The sequence below is a fragment of the Hypanus sabinus genome, chromosome 5, assembly GCF_030144855.1.
Source record: "Hypanus sabinus isolate sHypSab1 chromosome 5, sHypSab1.hap1, whole genome shotgun sequence".
Taxonomy (NCBI): Eukaryota; Metazoa; Chordata; class Chondrichthyes; order Myliobatiformes; family Dasyatidae; genus Hypanus; species Hypanus sabinus.
In genome coordinates this window covers 61,883,891-61,904,768 of record NC_082710.1, presented here as the reverse complement: position 1 = coordinate 61,904,768, position 20,878 = coordinate 61,883,891, and the positions used below count along the sequence as shown (strand labels likewise).

Genomic DNA, 20,878 nt, shown 5'->3' with positions numbered 1-20,878 from the left:
CAATTCTCCTTAATCTTAAACTCCTCTGAACTTTGTACAGTTGTAAAAAGGTACCAAAGACACAAAGATTTATGGATGTTCATTAACATTCCTGTGGGATACAAACAGAAACATTGAAACATGATCAACCCTCAGTTTATGGGAAAACACAGTAAAGTGTTCCAGGGACTGCCATTTTTGTTTTGCTCTCTTTATTCATGATGAACCCCCGAATCATCATGGGGGTTGTAAGAGGTTTAATGCCATTGTACTTGTCTAATGATCGTCAATCAGGAACAATAATGACAGGTGGAGTGATATGACGGCCCATACATCTTAGGTGCATCTGAGCCTATTAAGGCAGTGAGGACATTTTTTATATTAATACTTTTCCTGAAGCTAGGAAAGGCCACAAATCAATCTTCTCAGGAGACCAGTGCCTATTTCAGGGCTGATTTCTACTCTGTATTGAATGCATCATCTCGAAGTTTGGCAATCAATCAAAACCTTTGTACACTATTGTAATTGTACATTAATATCGCACAGGTTATTTATTACAAGTGAATTTCAAAAGCCCTTCATTCTCCACAACATTGCTGTACCATTCTTTAATGAATTTCAAATCCTGATTTATTTCTTAGACCTTTCCATTGTTGCTTAAGTTCTATTCTGATGTAGTTTTACCTGGGTCTTTGAGGATGAACAAATATTGCTTTACCATAGTGGCAAGTATTGGCATTCACAATGTCGAACCATCTTTTCTTGTCAGTATAGCAGTTCAATTAAACCTCAACCATCTATTTTTCTGTCAGTTGCTAATTAAAATCAGCCACACTTGAAGCAATTAAATACTGCAAAAGTAACACATTTTGCTCGCTTTGCCACTGTGTATTGATTTAATTGCTGTTTTCACTTCTTCACTGGCAAGAGTCTATGGAAAAGCTTGGCAAGAAGTGAACAAATATGAGAACTGAGCTGGGCCCAGTGCCATAATTATAGCTACAACGAGCAGTACTAAATTGTTCAGTATTGAAATTATGGGCATATGTTAGTACGTTAACTTTTGTAAGCAACACCTCTAATTCTATCTTCTGTCAGTCAATTAAAATATTTACTGCGTTGCTATTATATTTCCTGTAAGAATATGATGTTAAGTATTCCATGAATATATTACATTGACAATGATGTCCATTGCTACTCTGTCAACTTTGTTACTACCAGCATTAAACCAAATAAAATCCTATTTTAATAATAATCAAGATGAAGCCCATTTTGTACTCAGTTTCTGATACCCATAATTCTTATACTCTGATTTGCTACTTACTGGATTTTTGTTTTCTGTGACTAAAATTTTTTATTCCTATTGAGTCTAACTTTCCATAAAGAAAAGACATCTTGTTTAATTTTTACCTAAAACAACCATTCACATGAGTGAAAACAAAGGTCATGGTCAATAAAGATGACCATAATCTCTTGTTCTAGATTCTATTTTGAACAGCTAAGTAGAAAATATATGGTTTAATTTCTGAACTATCACTCGTGTGGTAGCCAGTTCTCTGGAAGATTTCATTATGTTACAGTGGCATGGCTCTATGGCCTGACATTCCTGCTCTCCCATACTTGCCAAATCCAAATATGGACACCCTATTAGACTGGTGCAGTTTCCTACTGTTTACTGAGAAGATACTGGGTTGAAGTAAGGCTGCTTATATACAAAAGGAGCATTGTGTGTGGCCTGGAACAAGTCCTGCTCTCAAAACTCTTTTGAAAGTATTCAAAAGTTGGCCAGGTTCTAACTTTTGCTTTACTTGCTAAAAAAAAACTATCATGGTGTTCAAATGTTAAGCATCTTAAAACAAGTAAAAAGAAAACACTTTAATGAAAAATATTAATATAATCTGAAAATACAAACCAAAAACATTAACTAGTGCACTAAAGAAATTACAACCAATTAAAAGTGATCTTCTCCATAGTAAACTTTGAAACACCTAAACCACTTAAAAATCCATTGGCTTGCATTTTCTGCACTAGCTCCAAGCAGGAATATGATCCAAGAACACAATCTCCAGTGTGAACTTGCTGTTTAGCAAGTTTCATGGAGTTGTATCAGGCCATAGTTCTGCTGCCAGACTACAAGGTGGTGTCTGGTGACAGAGTGTGTAAAACTCACAAGTACCCAATCTGATAATTGATATTAGTTTGATGAGGAACAGTCAGCATTTTCCAGCAAAACCAACAGCTTTTATTTTGTTCTCCAACAATATTAATCCTCTAGACTAATATGACACATTTATAAAGCATATAGACAATTTGACACTGGGAATAGCAGGCAGCTTACTTTAGTTTTTTCTTTCCTTGATACATTTGTTTTTTTAAGCAACCCTCCATGACTTTTGGTACTTCATAGAACATAGAAAAGTACAGCACGTTACAGGCCCTTCGGCCCACAATGTTGTGCCGACCCTCAAACCCTTCATTTACAAACAGAAGGGATTCTTTTACTTGCTATTTTGAGGTGGCAATAATATTACAGGAGATATCAAGAACACTTATGGTATGAGAGCCTTCCATTAGCCGAACATGAGTATAGCGGTTGAAAAAGAGCTACCTTACTTAATCACAATTTGCAGGTCAAAGTTCATTACATACACATCCAAATAAATTAGTTGAGGTTTCTGCTCTTACTACCCATTGCAGATCACCACTACCCTCTGAGTAATTCCATAAATTACTTACAAATCTATGCCCATTGGTATTTGATCTTCTGCTAAGAGATATAAACCACCTCTATTCAATAATTTTACAAAACTCAATTATATTCCTCCCTCTCTCTTCTAAAGATAACAACCCTAGTTTGTGCAATCTCTCATCATAACTATAAACTTCTAAATCTGGCAACAATTTTATACATCATTGTGCACTCTCAAGTACAATCATGTCTTTTTTTTAAAATACAGTGATCAGAACTGTACACTGTTTATGCCAAGTCTTCTATTACTTATCACCTTGAAACATATGTTCCAGGAACATTTACAGAGAATACAGCAGAAACCATCACTCACTTCAAAACTTTCTGGATAGTCAATGGCTGCCTGTGGAGCATTCATAACTAAAAATAGGGAAAAAAAATTCATCACTAACTGAAGGCTGTGGAAAATACTTGAAAGAAAGGGAAGTACAAATGTTGCCATGATAAATCAATTGTAACCTGGTTTAAAAAAAACTGCAGCATTTGAAAGGTTAAGGCACTTACAAGTTGAAATGATGCAAGAAAACTCAAGGTCTACTTACAGTTAGCATTTCATAAGGCACAGAGCAGCTGCCACCGCCGAAAGCAAAAGCTGAACTATTGAAAGGTTTAAACAAAAATCTGAAGGGTGATTTTAGATTTTTGAAACATGAATAAGTAGGAGAAAATTATGCTTTACTGCACCAGTACAAGCTAAATGAATTAATTATCCAGTTATTACTCCTATTTCCTGTGATTCTAATAACTTTTTTTGTGTCTTTCCCTTTTAAAAGTATTCCTTTAAACCATTATTATCCATCTTGGTCACTTCAGATTGATGAAAATACCCATTCCTGAGAATAGCCAAATCACTTTTAATACTTTTTTCCCTACATAATTGACATTTCATGGAAAATTACTTGCTTTTAATATTTGTTACACATTGGGGTAACAAAGTAGGTGACAAAATGAAATGTGAGTTTGTCAGTTCCATCAATCACAAAATTAGGTGCTTTAAAATACTCACTGCAGACTTCTGGTTTTATAAGCTTAAATAAAACAGAACTTTAACTTTACTTCACAACCAAATGCTGGAGGAACTCAGCATGTCAGACAGCATCTATGGAGAGAAATAAACAGTTGACATTTCTGACGGAGACCCTTCATCCAGGCTGATGAAGATTTGGAGAACAGCAAAAATTACAGACAGGGAACAGTGAGAGGGGATCACACCTATCTCCCTTTGAAGAGAAGATTTAAACTTCTTCAGGGTAGGTATTCCTCAAAGAGTTTTCACAGTGGAGTAGGAAATACCCATTTGTTACTTCTCTAAGTGGCTACACAGCTAATTCTCAATTTCACTTGCACCAAGTTGTTCCAGCCCAGAAATGCCAACAAGACATTATCTTGCCATTGCTCTATAAAGTTGAGAAAGATGCACATTCCTCTTCTTACAGTATGATCAAAGTGCTTCTTAGGCAGTCTCATGAGATTGAGGATGACATGTTTTTGCTCTGGTTTTGCAGATTCTGAGCACAAACTCTTTCACAGATGGAGCAGGAGGTGCTTAGGACTTCCAACACACCAGTGAGGATGTTGCAGTTTTTTTCAAGGGTTGAGATTATCCTTGAATTTTTTTCTCCATCTGACAGAACTTGAAATAGGGTATCTATTTAAGGATGTGGTTAAAGCCATGGAGTCATGCAACCAAGAAACAAGTCATTCAGCCTAACAAGTCCACACTGACAGAAAGTATTCATTTACACTGACCCTACACTACCACATTCTAATCGCTTCCCTACTGATTCAACTGCCTCCGCATTCCCTTCACCCAGTCAGACTTTCTTCTCTGAAAGTTGTGAGTGAACCAGAATAATTTTTACAATAAACTAGTAGTTTCACAGATACTGCTACTTATAAATTCCACTACTATTTACTTAAATGTGAATTCCCTAGTGATGTGGTATTGTGATGCATTTCTAAAACAATCATCCAGAACTCTAGCAGATAGTATAGTATGGTCCTGCACTGTACAAGACCATTGCTTTCTTTTCTGATGGGGTGGATGCTGGACCATTGCTTTGTGCAGAGACTGAGGAGAGAGTCTGCTGGATTTTCCAACTGTAAGGACTGAGCTCTGAAAGACTGTGCTGGACATGGCAAAGGCACTATTGATGTGGAAGGAGACAAAAGCCCATTCAGTGGAGTATTTTCAGCAGGCAATTTTCTACTCCCAACCAGACCATTTTTAACCTGATCTGAGCACAATAGGAGGGGTGCAACAGTTTGTCAGATTTGGTCTGAGTATAAAAAAAATCTTAAATCCTTATGTTCTGTTTGGAAACTAAAAGATCATGGTCAAAATGCTGTTACATTTACACCAAACAGATCTGTATTCCTGGCAACTTGACATCCCCTTAATAAACTGCAACGATGTGCAAAACCTCAGTCTCCAGTTAGAACTGTTTAGTTGAACTGATATTTGGATAAGAAAGGCTTAGAAGATTATGCGCCTAACTTGGGCAAATGGAACGAGTTTGAATTGTTATCTTGGTCGAGATGGACCAACTGGGACAAAATCCGAATTCTGTACTGAATTAATATATGACGCTAGGACTTTAAAGGGCTGAGTCATGTGTTTAAGTGAGCAATGTAGGTTATTTCACTGCAAGTTCACTCACTGCACTGCATCATGTCCAGATGACCAGCAGATCTTTCAGCAATGAGGGGACAGTGGTTGATTCTGAATGGCAACAGCAAATTCTTTACAGGTAAAGAGATAAAGCACACACCATGAAAGAGCTTGAAAAACTGTAAGAGAACCTCAAGCTTTATTGGACTAATGTACGGCAGGTATTTGCAAAGCCAAAAGAATGTCAGTCTCCATTAACAAATTGATGTCAGCCAATCCAAACATGTTCTGACAGCAACTTCAGTGCAGTACTTAGCTTTGTTAAGAAACAATTGTTATTCAATACCAAGGGCAATACAGAGAAAAGCCACAGTGCTCATTCTCAACTTCGCAGTCAGGGTTATAAAGAATGACTTGGAAAATCTTAGTAGGGCTGAGCATCAATTTTGCAACTTAAATATGGGGCACACTCTACAAAGACCTTACCAACTTTAATTCTTTTCTAAATTTTTCGGGGCAATTCTTTAAGCAGTGTCTACTTGAACGAGTTACTGAAGAAGTTAATACTGGAGAACTCCTGGGATGACCTAAACAAGTTGGCTTAATGCAGTTCTCCTAATGACTCTATAGCAGTTCTGAGGAACATTAGCTCACAGTAAGTCAGTTTGCAGCCAGCAACTTTCCTTGAGAATGTAATGTTGTGAGATGGGAACTTGATGGTCTGCTGGGACTCACCATGTGCAACAGATTGTTTCTACTTAGCTTGGTAGGTATACAGAGCCTAGAAAAGTGACATTATGTCTTCTCTTACCTTTTTGTTAAGTGTTGTGCTCTCAATTAAGCAAATGGATTGGATTATAATTAAAATTTTATACTTCACACATAAAAGTTGTTAATGTTTAATTTCTAATAAGTTTTCAATTAGGCTGTGAATGGAAATCGACTTAAATTTTATAGAATGATGGGTAAAAATTGTACCTCTAAAAGAAATATCCTGATGCTTTGAATTATAAGCTGGGTTAGCGAATGGGAAACACTAAGGGGGAGGGGAAAGCACCAAACACAAATCCAAACTTGTGTCAGTAGTTCTAGTCTTGAAATTAAAGAAAAATAGATACAGTACAAAAAGTATGAATGCCAAAGAGATGCGAAATTCTTTTTGTTTTTTCAACATTTTTTACTGGTTATTAGAACCATCAGTTAATTCAAATGTGGTTAAAGAGTCACTTTTACTCTACTCCTTACACACTCACTATTGTATGGCCAGATTCTTCTCTAATTCCACCTACAAGTTTGCAGATGACACCACCATAGTAGGCTGGATCTCAAACAATAACCAGATGGAGTACTGGAAGGACATAGAGAGTTCATTTACATGTTACCATACCCTTTTCCTCAATGTCAGCATGTCAGAACAGCTGATCATTGATCAGAAAGTACGGTGGAGTATATACCCTTGTCTATATCAATGGTGTATCAATAGAAATGATTGAGAGCTTCAAGTTTCCAGATGTAAATATCACCAGTAATTTATCCTGGTCCAGCCACAAGGGTGTTATGATCAAGAAAGCATATCAGTGGCTCTACTTCCTCAGAAGTTTCACCATGTCTCCAATGACCCTCACTAATATTTACAGAATCACATAGGAAGCATCCAATCCAGATGCATCACAGCTTGGTATAACAAATACAGGCCAGTCTGACCAACCTCCTCTTACATCACACAAAACGTTGGAGCAACTCAGCAGGTCAGGCATTATCACAGGTGCTACCTGTGATAATGCTGAGTTCCTCTAGCATTTTGTGTGTGTTGCTTGGATTTCCAGCATCTGCAGATTTTCTCTTGTTTTCCCTTTACATCAATTTACATTTCATCAGTCAGAAGATACAAAAGCTTGAAGAATATACTATCAGACTCAAGGACAATATCGATCCCACTGTTATAAGACTCTTATACAGACTTCTTATATGATAAAAATGAACTCTTGATCTTTCACTCTACCTTGTTACAACCTTTACTCCTTTTCTGTCTACCCACGCTGTACTTTCTCTGTAACTGCATGCTTTTAGTGTCTTTTTTCCCCTTAGGCACAACTTGATTTACTTACTTTTGGAATGATCTGCCTAGATGACATGCAAGACTAAACTTGCACTGTAACTCAGTACATGCAACAATAATAAACCAATTATCAGTTGGTTTCTTTTTCCTAGTGAGATAGGTCACTAGCTTTCTTACTCTCATTCCTGGATTGTTTTCCATTCTCCTTTAGGTTCACTAGCTACATTATTTAATAACCTCACACTAATGCTTTCTACACTTCAGGCTGCAATTTTCCCAAGGGTTTACAAAATACTTATGAAGGTTCTACTTTGACTCATCAACTAAACTGACATCACAACACAACAGTTTTCCCTTTTGGAATTGAGGAGAAATTTCAGAAATTGTTCAGGAGAGCCTGACAATTATGAGCGATTGTGAAGAAAACACAAATGTATCCATGTGCTACTTGGGGATTATAACATATAAGATAGAACAGTACTGCACAGTATGGGCCATTTGGCCAATGATCTTGAGCCAACCTATATAAACATACTCTATGGTCAGACTAACCTTTCCTTCAAAAACAGCCCATAACCCTCCATATATTCTACATCTATTTGCCTAACTAAGAATCTCTTAAATGCCCCTATTGTATCAGCTCTACCACCACCCCTGGCAGTGCATATCAGGCATCTACCACTCTCTGTGTAAAAGACCCATCTCTGGCATCTCCCCTAAACTCACCCTAAAAGGATGTCTACTCAATCTACAGTATGCCTCTATCAAGTCTCTTCTCATTCTCCTCCATTCCAAAGAGAAAAGCCTTAGCTCATTCAATCTTCCTTCATAAGGTCTGTTCTCTAATCCAGACAGCATCCTGGGTAGATCTCCTTGTCACTCTCTTTAAAGCTTCCACATCCTTCCTAAAATGAGGTGACCAGAACCAAACAGAATAATCCAAATTGAACCCAATAATCTAAGAGAAAACCCGTGTGGATCTCTCTCTCTGTAACAGTGCTTGGAAAATTAAACTTGCAAAAGAAACAAAATTAAATGATTTGCAACCTTCTCTTTTAAAATGAATTATGAATTTTGCTCTGTCCACATCAAGTGACTCAGATTTCTGCATTGGCACCATGGTATGTAGAAAGCATTTCTTTGACAACTAGGTGAATGATTTGAATTGAACAGGGAAAATGTTAACAAGTTGAGGGTCTAAATATTTTCTTATAAATTTATTAAATCTTTTACAAACAAATCCTCAATAAATCACCAAATTTCCCCCTTCTTGCAGCTCTGAGAAAACCAAACCCAATTTGTTAAAAATAATGGTTTGACTGCCAGAGTTCATTCTTTTGGAGTAAACTGGGTAGGAAGTTACATTGTACACAATTTTGTAGGCAAACAAGGTCATTCTGAAGTTGCAATCTGAGATGCCTAATCTTTAAACAAATCGATTTATCTTGTTATATTACTAAATACAGGGCTGAAATCCATATACTTGAATACTAATATTGCAATTACTCAGTAAACATGTTAGAAAAAGATACAAATAAAAAGACCAAAAAATGTTGGAATTTCTTAGCTACTGAGGTAGCATCTCTGGAAAGCATTAATATTTCAGGCTGATGGCATTTCATCAGAAAAATCCAAAAAAGTATTTACTAATGAAAGAATGAGGCTCCATGCCAAGAACTCTTTCAGCTCTATAGAGATTATAAGGTAGCAGTTAAGATTTATTATGCCATTAAAAGTTCACTTACAATATATCTTGAGCTGAGTGGTTTAAAAAGACCATTGACTTGAAACATTAAATGTTTCTCTCTCTATAGATGTTACCTAACATGCTAAAAACCTTGTGTAGTTTGTTTTTATTTTAACTTTTCACAGTTGCAGCAATTTGGTTTTAGAGAAAGTAAGGGTCAGTGTACTTACTCAATGATTAATATTACAAATAAACTTTAATTTTTTGCCAAGCATCTTTTCTAGTACAGTGGGCCCTCCTTATCCGTGAGTTCTGCATGTGCAAATTCAACCAACCGCGAATCGAGAAAACCCATAAGTGCTTTTCCAGCACTTGTTATTCGAGCATGTACAGACTTTTTTCCATGTCATTATTCCCTAAACAATGCAGTATAACAACTATTTTACATAGCATTTACATTGTATTAGGTCTTATAAGTAATCTAGAGATGATTTAAAGTATACGGGAGGATGTGCGTAGGTTATCATGGATCGGGATTGAAAAAAAATCAAAAGTTCTCTTACCAAGTAATTCGGAACAGGTACATCTGGTATTATTTAGCATCAGTTAGTCAAACGTTTGTCTTAGTATATACAGTCGACCCTTCTTATCCATGAGGGATTAGTTCCGGGACCCCTCGTGGAGACCAAAAAAACACGGATGATCAAGTTCCTTATTCAACCTGTCTCAGTGCGGTGGACATTAGGACCCAGCGGTGGAGCTCTGAATGCGCAGTGTTTCTATTAACGAAAGTAATCACAATTGAAAATAAAGTGGAAATAATAAAGCAATCTGAAAGAGGTGATTGGAAAAGCATTAGGCTACAGTCGGTCAATGATCAGAACAATTTTCAAGGATAAAGTGAGAAAGGCCTTGCTCTGATGCAAGCTACAATTATTACTAAGCAATGCAGTGGTTTAATTATTGGGTTTTGGGTTTTTGATCCTCCACATCAACCCAGCACGGATGGAGAGCACATTCGGAAGCGGTCTGTCACTGGATCGAACTCGGGAACTTCTGTTCCCAAGTCCAGCGCTGAAACATACTTCCTTAAGTGTTTTATATGCTTAGAAAGGTAAAATATCTACTATATACTAAGACAAACATTTGACTAACTGATGCTAAATAATACCGGATGTACCTGCTTCGACTGACTTGGTAAGAGCCGTTTTTTTAAATCCCGATTCACGATAACCTACGCACATCCTCCCATATACTTTAAATCAGCCATAGATTACTCATAATACCTAATACAATGTAAAATAGTTGTTATACTGCATTGTTTAGTGATTAATGACAAGGAAAAAAGTCTGTACCTGCTCGAACAACAAGAGCTAGAAGAGCACTTCCAGGTTTTCTTGGTTCGCAGTTGGTTGAATTTTTGCATGCAGAACTCGTGGATAAGGAGGGACGACTGTAGAATATATTTTACCTTTCTATGCATATAAAACACTTAAGAACATATGTTTCAGCGCTGGGCTTGGGAACAGAAGTTCCCGAGTTCGATCCAGTGACAGACCGCTTCCGAATGTGCTCTCCATCCGTGCTGGGTTGCTGTGGAGGATCAAAAACCCCAAACCCCAATAATTAAACCACTGCATTGCTTAGTAATAATTGTAGCTTTCATCGGGGCAGGGCCTTTCTCACTTTATCCTTTAAAATTGCTCCGAACATTGACTGATTGTAGCCTAACGCCTTTCCGGTGACTGATGGTGTTTCACCTCTTTCGGATCGCTTTATTATTTTCACTTAATTTTCAGTCGTGATTGTGATTATTTTTGTGAACAGAAACACTGCGGATTCAGAGCTCTACCGCCGGGTCCTAATGCCAACCACATTGAGACAGGTTAAATAAATTCTGGGGTTCCACTTGGTCTTAAGATCCACCGCATTGAGACAGGTTGAATAAGGGTCTTGAGCATCCGCATTTTTTGGTATCCACGAGGGGTCCAGAACCAATCCCTCAAGTTAAGGACTGTACTGAAAGATTGCTGGCATGAAGTCATGTAAATTTGCAATTGAATATTGCTCTAGTCTAATGAAATTGAAAACTGTTCTTCACTTTCTCCAATCATACACATCTCACATTCTCTTTCTAGTGTTCAGCATGTGGTTTTACAATATCTGAAGTATTCTTTTAGAAGTAATGAAAGTAATTTTGAAAGCAGAGCACGGCTGCATGCATTTCCATTGTGCATGTATCACAGGACAAATTTCCAACTGCTTCTCAGTAAGGATTCTTTAATCTGACTGATTAAGAAACCTTGTTCTTGATTACCCTGGGCATTTATTCCTCAAATTGCCTGCAGATCACATAGTGCTGGAAAGGATCTCTGAATACTACAAGCTACAACTCAAAAGTCTGCAAAATATTTGTGGGTAGCTGCAAATGTGACCCATTCCATTGTCTCCAAGCAAAAATCCAGCTTATAAACTTTTCAGTCACCAAATTTGTTCTGTCTCCCCTTTTCTTTAATTTGTATAGGCCAGGCATGGGCAAACTTATGCGGCCCGTTAAGCTTTTTAATCTGGCCCGCAGAACTTGATAAAATTATATTAATAAACCTTGTTAACGTTTTTTCCCCGCAATTCTGGCGTCTTCCCAATAGATGACGTACTCTATATACATTGACCTTTGTTGAGGTGCAGCGTATTACTCCACATTTGCGCTTTACTTTGTGACCTTGTGGCGACCCATTTCCTGGCACATCCAAACCGGCTCATAATTAGCCAGCGTTCCGGCTAAGGGAGATAGCCTGCGGGGATTTGTGAGCACAGAGCTCCGCATATTGGCGCGCTTTCACTGTTCTGTCATTGTGCGGGTCGTTGTTGAGTTTTGGCACAGAGGACAATTGAATAAGAAGGAGCAGGACAAGTAGACCTGCATCTCCTACTGTTTTTGAAATAAAGACAGTCAGGAGGAGAGTGATGATGATAATATCTTGAAGGATAACAGAATTTTCAGTGCTTTAAAATAATAACTGTTACTATTAAAAAAAGCTGTATTTTATTCATTTAATTTTCAGTGTTTTAAAAGTCATTTCAATAAATAGCTAAATACCATGGGACTTCAAAGTATTTTGTTGTAATGCATTTGTTCATTTTCAATTGAAATTAAAGCACATGTTTTCTACATATCCCATGATATTTTATTTTCTCTTATGAGGTGTATTACCAAAACACTCCGTCCATCTGCTCCTGGTCCGGCCCCCCTGTCAAATTTTAGAACCCTTTGTGGCCCTCAAGTCAAAAAGTTTGCCCACCCCTGGTATAGGCTCTTTAAAGAAAAATCAATGAGGTTCATAAATGTATGACTTCAACCTCAGCAGCTCTATTGGCGCTACTTCCATCACTACATTCAGTAATGTTTCCAGTTACTTGACATTTGTACCTATTTGTCTCAGTTATTGTGTCATCTCAAAGGTGTTAATCCACCTATATTTGAGCAAAACTTATTCTGTGATAAGTCCTACAAAACTAATTGATTTTCTACACCATAACAAATCTTACATGGAAAAGAAGAGATAGTTGAATTAGTCAAGATGCAAATTTGCTGTATAATAAACATTATCTAGACACAGTGAAGGTAGTTCATAGGATTTTTCATATTATTAAGATATGACTTCCAAAAATATCACTACCAGTTTGGTTGACTGTGCAAATTTTTAACTTTAATTAAATTGGTAAAATATCCATGTAATCAATTTTGTAATTTTAATAAACTGTAGTACACAAGGAATATATAGACATTAATTATTCCTAGTTTATTGCTAATTCCTTCACTATTTCCTCTGTGAAATAGTAAATATTTGGCACTTGGAATAAATAAAAAGTAACTGGCATGATATGAATGGGATTAGTAAAATGATCCTTTATTTCATTACAACTAATGATGTTAGTATTACAGTATCTGCAGTGCAAGTTACATGTATATATTACTAAGCATATGTAAGGGACCATATGTGAATCTATTTACACTTTGCACAACTCATTCAATAAATTTGCCTTGTGACTTCAGCGTAACCTGCTAATAGATATGAGATTATTAGCAACCACTTCTTTTAAATACTTAAGTTTATGATAGTGAACAGGGACTAAGTTGAATTGAAAACCAGCATGAAATGGGTGGGACACTACCACTAAGCCTGAAGCAGAAAGTCGCATGCCAATTGGATCTTCCCAGAGCAGTTTTTAAAGTCAATGGTTATGCAGACAAGGATGTGATTACAATGGAACACAACTTGACAAATACGATCCTATATGACTAGAACAATGGTCAAAGTTTGTGCAATTTTGAGCCATAATGTGGAAGGTTTCACTGCAAGAGCACCTAAACAGAAAGAACAACTGAAAACCGAATCAACCAATTATCATAGCTAGATAAGGGATTGCGGCAGAAAGCAGGATAGAAAGATGAAAATTAGCAAGAATAAACCATGTAATTTTATGCAAGTAATATCTTTTCCTAACATGGAAATATCAAAATTGGTCACATTAATGTTTATGAAAACATATTTACTACATACATGTATATAATATCCAGTCATAATATACTAAACCCCTCTGACAGCACCTATACTTCTTGATTCAACACTAATATAATAAGTTCAAGCTATGGTGTTCACCAAGCTCAGAACACAACCATGTCTAAAACTTTTATTTTCCAAACCCTAAGATGCATATGAGAGCAAGGCTGCAAATTTGAAGTCAGCTATTGAGGAATTATGAGCAACTGTTCCTGAGAGCTGCATTAAACTCTCTGATTGGACCTTGAAAGCCCAATGATAGACTAGACTTCCATCTTATTGCTTTGGCCTAGATTTTGTCCAACATTCAAATGAAATATGCAGCAAGCAAAACATGGACGTGGCAGATTTTTCATTGGAGGGGATCAAATAGGATCAAACCAAACTGCAAGTAGAACTCTAAAATTAATTGAGACAGATTGGGAATTAATCCTTATCAAAATGGCAAAAAATTCCTTAAGAGTTTACCAGCAACAATTTTGATTAAAGGTGAGAAAGACAACACCACAGAGCTCAAGATCATACATACACACAGACACACAAACATTGCAAAATTACCTAATTACAAAGATAAGGTGTTTTTTTTTTAATTAAAGAATGGATTTTAATCGAAAACACAGAAGATGTGAGGCACACAAAGAGATTGTAACACTTTTGAAACAAGAATAACAACAGTTCAATTCTGCACTAAAATATCTTTCAGCACCATCATATTTACATTTTCTTTATCAATACAACGTTCAACAGCACAAAACAAACAAAACAACATATACGTAAAGATGTAGTGAAGACCAGGAAAAATGTTAGATGAAATAATGAGACAAAACATTGTTAAAATGATTTTTATTGTAATAAATGTATATGTTTATGACCATACAGTTAATGTAACAGAGAAAGATGAAGTTCTTACCTTCTTCAGTCATTGAGTCATAATATTTAAGTTTTCCATATGCTCCAAGTTCTACAACATCACAGTAAAAAAAAGACAAATGAGCAAAAAGCCAAAAAAAAGAGATTAAAAAATCAGGAAGCAGCAGAATGCAATTTAAGGTGGCAGACACATACGTGCTTTAAATATCAGGCTGCCAGGGACTGAAGTTCAGCGGTGAATGCTAAAATATGAAATTTGGAATATTGCTGTAGCAGATTCATCAATATTCAAAATAGGAAAACAGATGATTACCTTAAACAAAAGCAATTTTATATTGTTGAAAGGACACAGTTTTACAGTCATGCATAATTCTCTGTGTACAAAAAATAATACCTTATGATTTCCTACAATATACTGATTTGAGTTTTCTGAATGGTGATTCGCTAAGTCCTACCTTACAAAAGATCAAATTACTTTGCTTTGTTCATTACCATGAATGACTTATTGTACTTGATTTTAGGAGGCTTTATTGTCCTGTTTTATAAGATTTTGTAGACGTTGAAATGAATTAGTTAGAGAGAAGTAAAATTAAACACTTCCCAAGTCAAAGACCTATGTAATAAAGAAACAGATTACACTTATCACATTAGGTTCATTGAGCAGACTGTGAGCAAGCGCTAATGAAAACAATTTTGGGAGACCTGTTGTTCGTGTACAGTGCAAGAATGCTCCATTTCCTTTTCTTTTAAAAAATCTTATCCTGGAAAACAGCTCTCACAATCCTCAGTTGCTTTCTCACATCAATAGCTTGGAATGTCATGTCTTATCAGTAAAAGGAAGGATGGCACTATTTTACACAAGATAGTATGAAGTTGTTGGACATATTTAAAAATTGCATAAAAACGTAATTGAATAATTGGCTGTATTTTTGGTTAAACTATTGTTCATAAGTGAAGTTAGTATTTTTCTTTGCTTACAGTTAGATCCATTATCTTGTAAAAAATACATCTAGAACATAATAACCTATGAGTTTACACACACAAATTTCCGGAGGAACTCAGCAAGTCAGGCAGCATCTATGGAAAAAGTATAGACATCGTTTCAGGCTAAAATTTTGTACTTTTTTTTTCCATGGATGCGGCCTGGCCTGCTGAGTTCCTTCAGCATTTTGTGTGTGTTGCTCAGATCTCCAGCATCTGCAGATTTTCTCTCGTTTGTGGTTTGAACCTATGAGTTTAACTTAGTTAAGTTGGGTGAATGCTTCACTCTAAATTGAACTATTCTATGTTTAAAAATCATTCCAGGTTTAAGCACAAACTACTTCAAGTTTGAAAAAATTAGTATGTGGGATGCTCAAAAATTAAACAACTAGACCATAAACTAGCAAAATAAACTTATAAATATTCTGTATGCATTGGTATTTTTGTTGCAGTATATTATTTTACCAAAGACATTGTTTAATAGCAACATATGATCTTTAAGTAGTTCCACTCATGAATTTAGCATCTTTGCAGTTGTTTCTTCCATGCTTATATGGAAAAAGAGACTGTTGAAGCAAATTAGATCTTGTTATGTACAATATAACATGTACCCAGAAACTATACTTCACTTTTAAGCTGTGCGGGACAAGAAAGAAAAATGGAAGAACTTCTTTCAAGAATCACTTTCTTCAGCACTTTGAGAAAGTTTCATTGGTCATTAGTCAAACAAATGGCATTTAATAAGAACCAAGTAAGACTTCAACATGACTGGTGAATTTTACAAGTGCAATAAAATGCTAAGAAGTTTAGCACTACATTCTGTGATATATATCCAGTGCTTAGAAACTGATCAACTCTATGGGGGAAAGTATATGCAAGACCTGCAAAGTTAAGTTCTGCCTTGGGCCTCTAGAGCCAATATAATCAGGGACCCCTCCCATCCCAGTCACTCTCTCTTTAACCCTCTTGCTTTAGGTAGAAGTTACAAAAACACATATCACCAAACTCAAGGATTGATTTTGATTCCGCTATCATCAGACTCCTAAATGGGCCTCTCATACACTAAACAGGAATTCTTGATATTCCAGTTTACCTTGTTGTGGCCTTTGCAGTTCATTTGTTTTATTGCACTGCGCTTCTCTGTAGCTGAAACATTATATTCTGCATTGTTTTTTTTTATTTCTATGTATGCCATGATCTGCCAGGATGGCATGCAAACAAAAGTTTTTCATTGAACACATCACAATGATAAAGCCAATATCAATACCAATAATGCTTTATGATGGATATTTACTTAAGCTTAAATAGATTGATTGGAGAGAAGGGCTGCTATTGACTAAAACTTTCGAAGTGAAGGGTGTATCAATTGTTGAATTAATACATACATCCTTGCTAATCTAATTCCTAATTAATCCTCCAATGATAACTGTTGCCAGGACTTGTGCAGCTGTCCCTTTTTAATAACATTTACTAGCTTCCCGGTTATCCTGGTACCCAACAGTGATACTTGAAAATTTGTTCACACTTTTGAGTAGCTTTCTCTCTGAGCTTAGTACATTTTGGTGTGAGCTACATGTGTTAATGCCCTTGAAAACTTTTCACTTGAAATAAATTAAATCAAAGCTATTTGAAAATGTAAATAGGTTAGTTTAACAAAATAATTAAAACATTTATTTGTCTGAATTGATGCAAGAGGAATGGAAAATAAATTATAAACTGTTTGTTAAAGTGACCAAAACAATCTAATGCCTTCACTTGGTGTTTACATTTTTGCTTGTTTGTAGCAAAAATTTGTTCAAGTCAGTCATTATAATATAAATGATTAGGCATTCTTTAGATACTCTAATAAAACAGCTTCCTATAACTCTTCGTGTACATAATCTATGTGAGGCTATTCTCCTAACTGCCAACATAATTGAGTGCAAAGTAGTGCTTGCTATTTCATCCTCAGAAAGCTTTACATGTGTTTTATTAAATTTAATGCCTGGAACAGAATTTTCATAAAAACTTCAGCAAGTGGGAATGCAACAGTTGCCCTTTATTTTCTCTCATTCTTTTTCTGAAAATATTTTTTTTTCCACATGGCATATTCGGAATGTGCCGGCTGATTTTGGTGTCAATTCTCCCTGGACAATAGTTACTGTCTAAATACATATTTAAGGAGAAAACGTGAGAGAGGGGTTGGACAATTTTCAAAGGGTGAAATTCTTTTATTTCCTGAAACAATGGCCAAATGTAACAGTAGATATCTTTTAAACTTTTCAACAGACTTCCTTTTGGGTAGCCAGCCAATCTGCTCTCCCCAAAATGGCTCTTACTAAGGTATTAAGTGAATTAAGATGCAAGGTCAGAATAGATGTGTTGGTGTTTGGGGGGGGGGGGGGGAGGGGAGATATGATCATTGTGAAAACCAAAATGCAGTCAAATGGCTGAATGACTAATCTTACTACCTGTTTTAAGATCAGATAATTCTAGATAAACAAGAAATAGCAGCTGAAAATGGTCCTCCTCACATTCTAAAATACTGAATTCATCTTCAGGCATTCTGCTTCAATCAAATGTGCATCAATTAATATTTCATGTTATGATATTGTTAGCACTTAAGACTAATGTAAATGCGAAATGAATTTTCAGTGCACACATGTAAAATATATCACAAGTTACTCAGAGATGCAGTTTAGTAGTTTACAATGATTTGACATCAGATGTGGAATTCCCTCTTGGCACCATATGGTTAAAAGAATCTGAGCTTGTTTTTTCTTAAGTTGCTTCTTTTAAATCCACTCTACCTACAGTGTGGGGGAAAAAAACCCAAAAACACATCCACTAATACAGTCAGCTTTTAGAGTGGGTTACTCGATATGGTTTACAGTGTCTACGCTTCAGAATACTCCAAAAATGTATCACATATTGTGGCATGATGAACTGTGTACAACACAGACGTTCATTAAATAATCATAGAATTTCTTGTGGTGTTGTTAATTACTTTCAGGAAGTTGACTTGGAAGCAGATGGAACCAAAGCATTTGAGAGCTAGATAACTCAGGGCTAAGTTAATTCAACAGCCCTTAACTGTATGCACTTAATAATTATTCTGGAGTAATTAATTTCTCGCACAATATGAGTCTCATTCAAAATTTTGGCTCACTGTTACAATTAAATCACTGTTTGCAATAGCTTACAAAATAGTATCTTCTTTCAAAGTTCATTTTTGTCCCAGGAAAAGGCCTGCACATAGAGTGAAAGTAACTTAAATTTCTTTTGGTATGGTGGTGTTGCTAATGTTGCAGATTTAACCTATTTAGGCCATTAAGACATATGCATAGGAGCACAATTAGACAACTTGGCCCATCAGGTCTGCTTCATCATTCCATCATGCCTGATTTATTACTCCTCTCAACTCTATTTTCATGCCTTCTCCCCATATCCTTTGCTGCCCTGATTAATCAGGAATCTATCAACCTCTGCCTTAAATATACCCAATGCCTAGGTCTCAACAGCTGTCTGTGACAATGAATTCCAAGATTCACCACCACATGACTAAAGAAATTTTTCCTCATCTCTGCTCTAAATGGACGTCCCTCAATTCTGAGACTGTGCCCTATGGTCCTAGACTTCCTCACTATAGGAAACAACATCTACATATCCACTCTATCTAGGCCTTTCAATATTCCATAGATCCCCTCCTCACATTCCTTTCAACTCCAATGAGCCATCAAACACTCCATATACATTAACCCTTTCATTCTTAAAATCATTCTTCTGAACCTCCTCTGAACTCTCTCCAATGCCAGCACATCTTTTCTTAGATAAGTGGCCCAAAATTGCCCTCAATACTCAAGTGCAGTCTGACCAATGCCTTATAAATCCTCAGCATTACATGCTTGCTTTTGTATTCTAGTCCTCTCAAAATGAATGTTAACATGCATTTGCCTTGCTTACCACTGATTCAACCTGCAAGTTAACGTTTAGGGAATCATGCATGAGAATTCCCAAGTCCCTTTACAAGTCCAAGTCCAAGTCCAAGAATTCCCAAGTCCAAGTCCCAGTCACAAATACTGATTTGTGAATTTTCTGCCTATTTAGAAAATAGTTCATACAATTATTTCTTCAGCCAAAGTGAAAGACCATGCATTTCCCTACACTGAATTCCATCCGCCACTGCTTTGCCCATTCCTCCAATTTGTCAGTCCTTCTGCAGACACCCTGCTTCCTCAACACTACCAGCCCCTCCACCTACCATTATATCATTCGCAAACTTGGCCACAAACCCATCAATACCTTTATCTAAACCATTGATGTATAACATGGAAGGAAGTGTTCCCAGATCTGAACCCTGCAGAACACTACTGCAGGCAGCCAACCATAAAGGACCCCGTTTATTCCCACTCTTTGCCTCTGGCCAGTCAGCCAATCTACCATCCATGCTAGTACCTTTCCTGTAATACTATGGGCTCTTACCTTGTTAAGCAGCCTCACATGCTGCAGCTTGTTAAAGGCCTTCTATAACACCAATAAACAACATCGAATGAATTTCCATTGTCTATGCTGCCTGTTAATTCCTTGATGAATTCCAACAGATTTGTCAGGCAAGATTTCCCCTTTAGGAGACCATGCAAAAATCTTGGTCTATTTTATCATGTGCCTCTAAATATCCCAAAACCATATCATTAATAATAGACCCCATCATCTTTCCCAGACTAATTGGCCTATAATTTCCTTTCTTCTGCCTCCCTTCCTTTTTAAAGAGTGGAGTGATATTTGTAATTTTCCAGTCTTCTGGAACTATTCCAGAATCCAGTGATTCTTAAAAGATCATTACTAATGCCTCTACAAAAAAAAATGCCATTTTCAGAACCCTGGGGTGTAGTCCATCTGGTTCAAAAAACTTATCTACCTTCAAACTTTTCAGCTTTCCATGCAGCTTCTCCGTGGTAACAGCAATGACACTCACTTCTGCCTCCTGATATTCTCCCATATCAGGCATTCTGCTGGTGTCTTTCCACAGTAAAAACTCATGCAAAGTACTTATTAAATTTGTCTGCCATTTGTTTGTCTCCCATTACTACCTCTCCAGCATTGTTTTTCAGTAGTCTGATATCTACTCTCTTCTTTCTTTTACTCTTTATATATCTGAAACAACTTTTGTTATCCTCTGATATTTTGGCTAGCATACCTTCATATTTCATCTTTTCTTCCTTCAAGGCTTTTTTAGTTCCTTTCTGATGGTTTTTAAAAGCTTCCCAATCTTCTACCTTCCCACTAATTTTTGCAATATTATATACAGTACCCTCTCTTTTGCTTTTCTGCTGCTTTTGACCTCCCTTGTCAGCTACGGTTGTCTCATCTTCTCTTTAGAATACTTTATCTTTGGGAT

At 36.4% G+C, this 20,878-nt stretch overlaps 1 protein-coding gene across 1 annotated transcript in view; it reads right to left on the bottom strand.

Annotated features, from left to right (window-relative positions):
* Window positions 1-20,878, bottom strand: part of slc24a2 (solute carrier family 24 member 2) — a 252,818-nt gene that overhangs the window by 46,068 nt on the left and 185,872 nt on the right. The window contains exon 5 of the mRNA XM_059970015.1: window positions 14,561-14,611. Coding sequence (XP_059825998.1) covers window positions 14,561-14,611 — 51 coding nt within the window. The remainder of the gene's footprint in view (window positions 1-14,560; window positions 14,612-20,878) is intronic.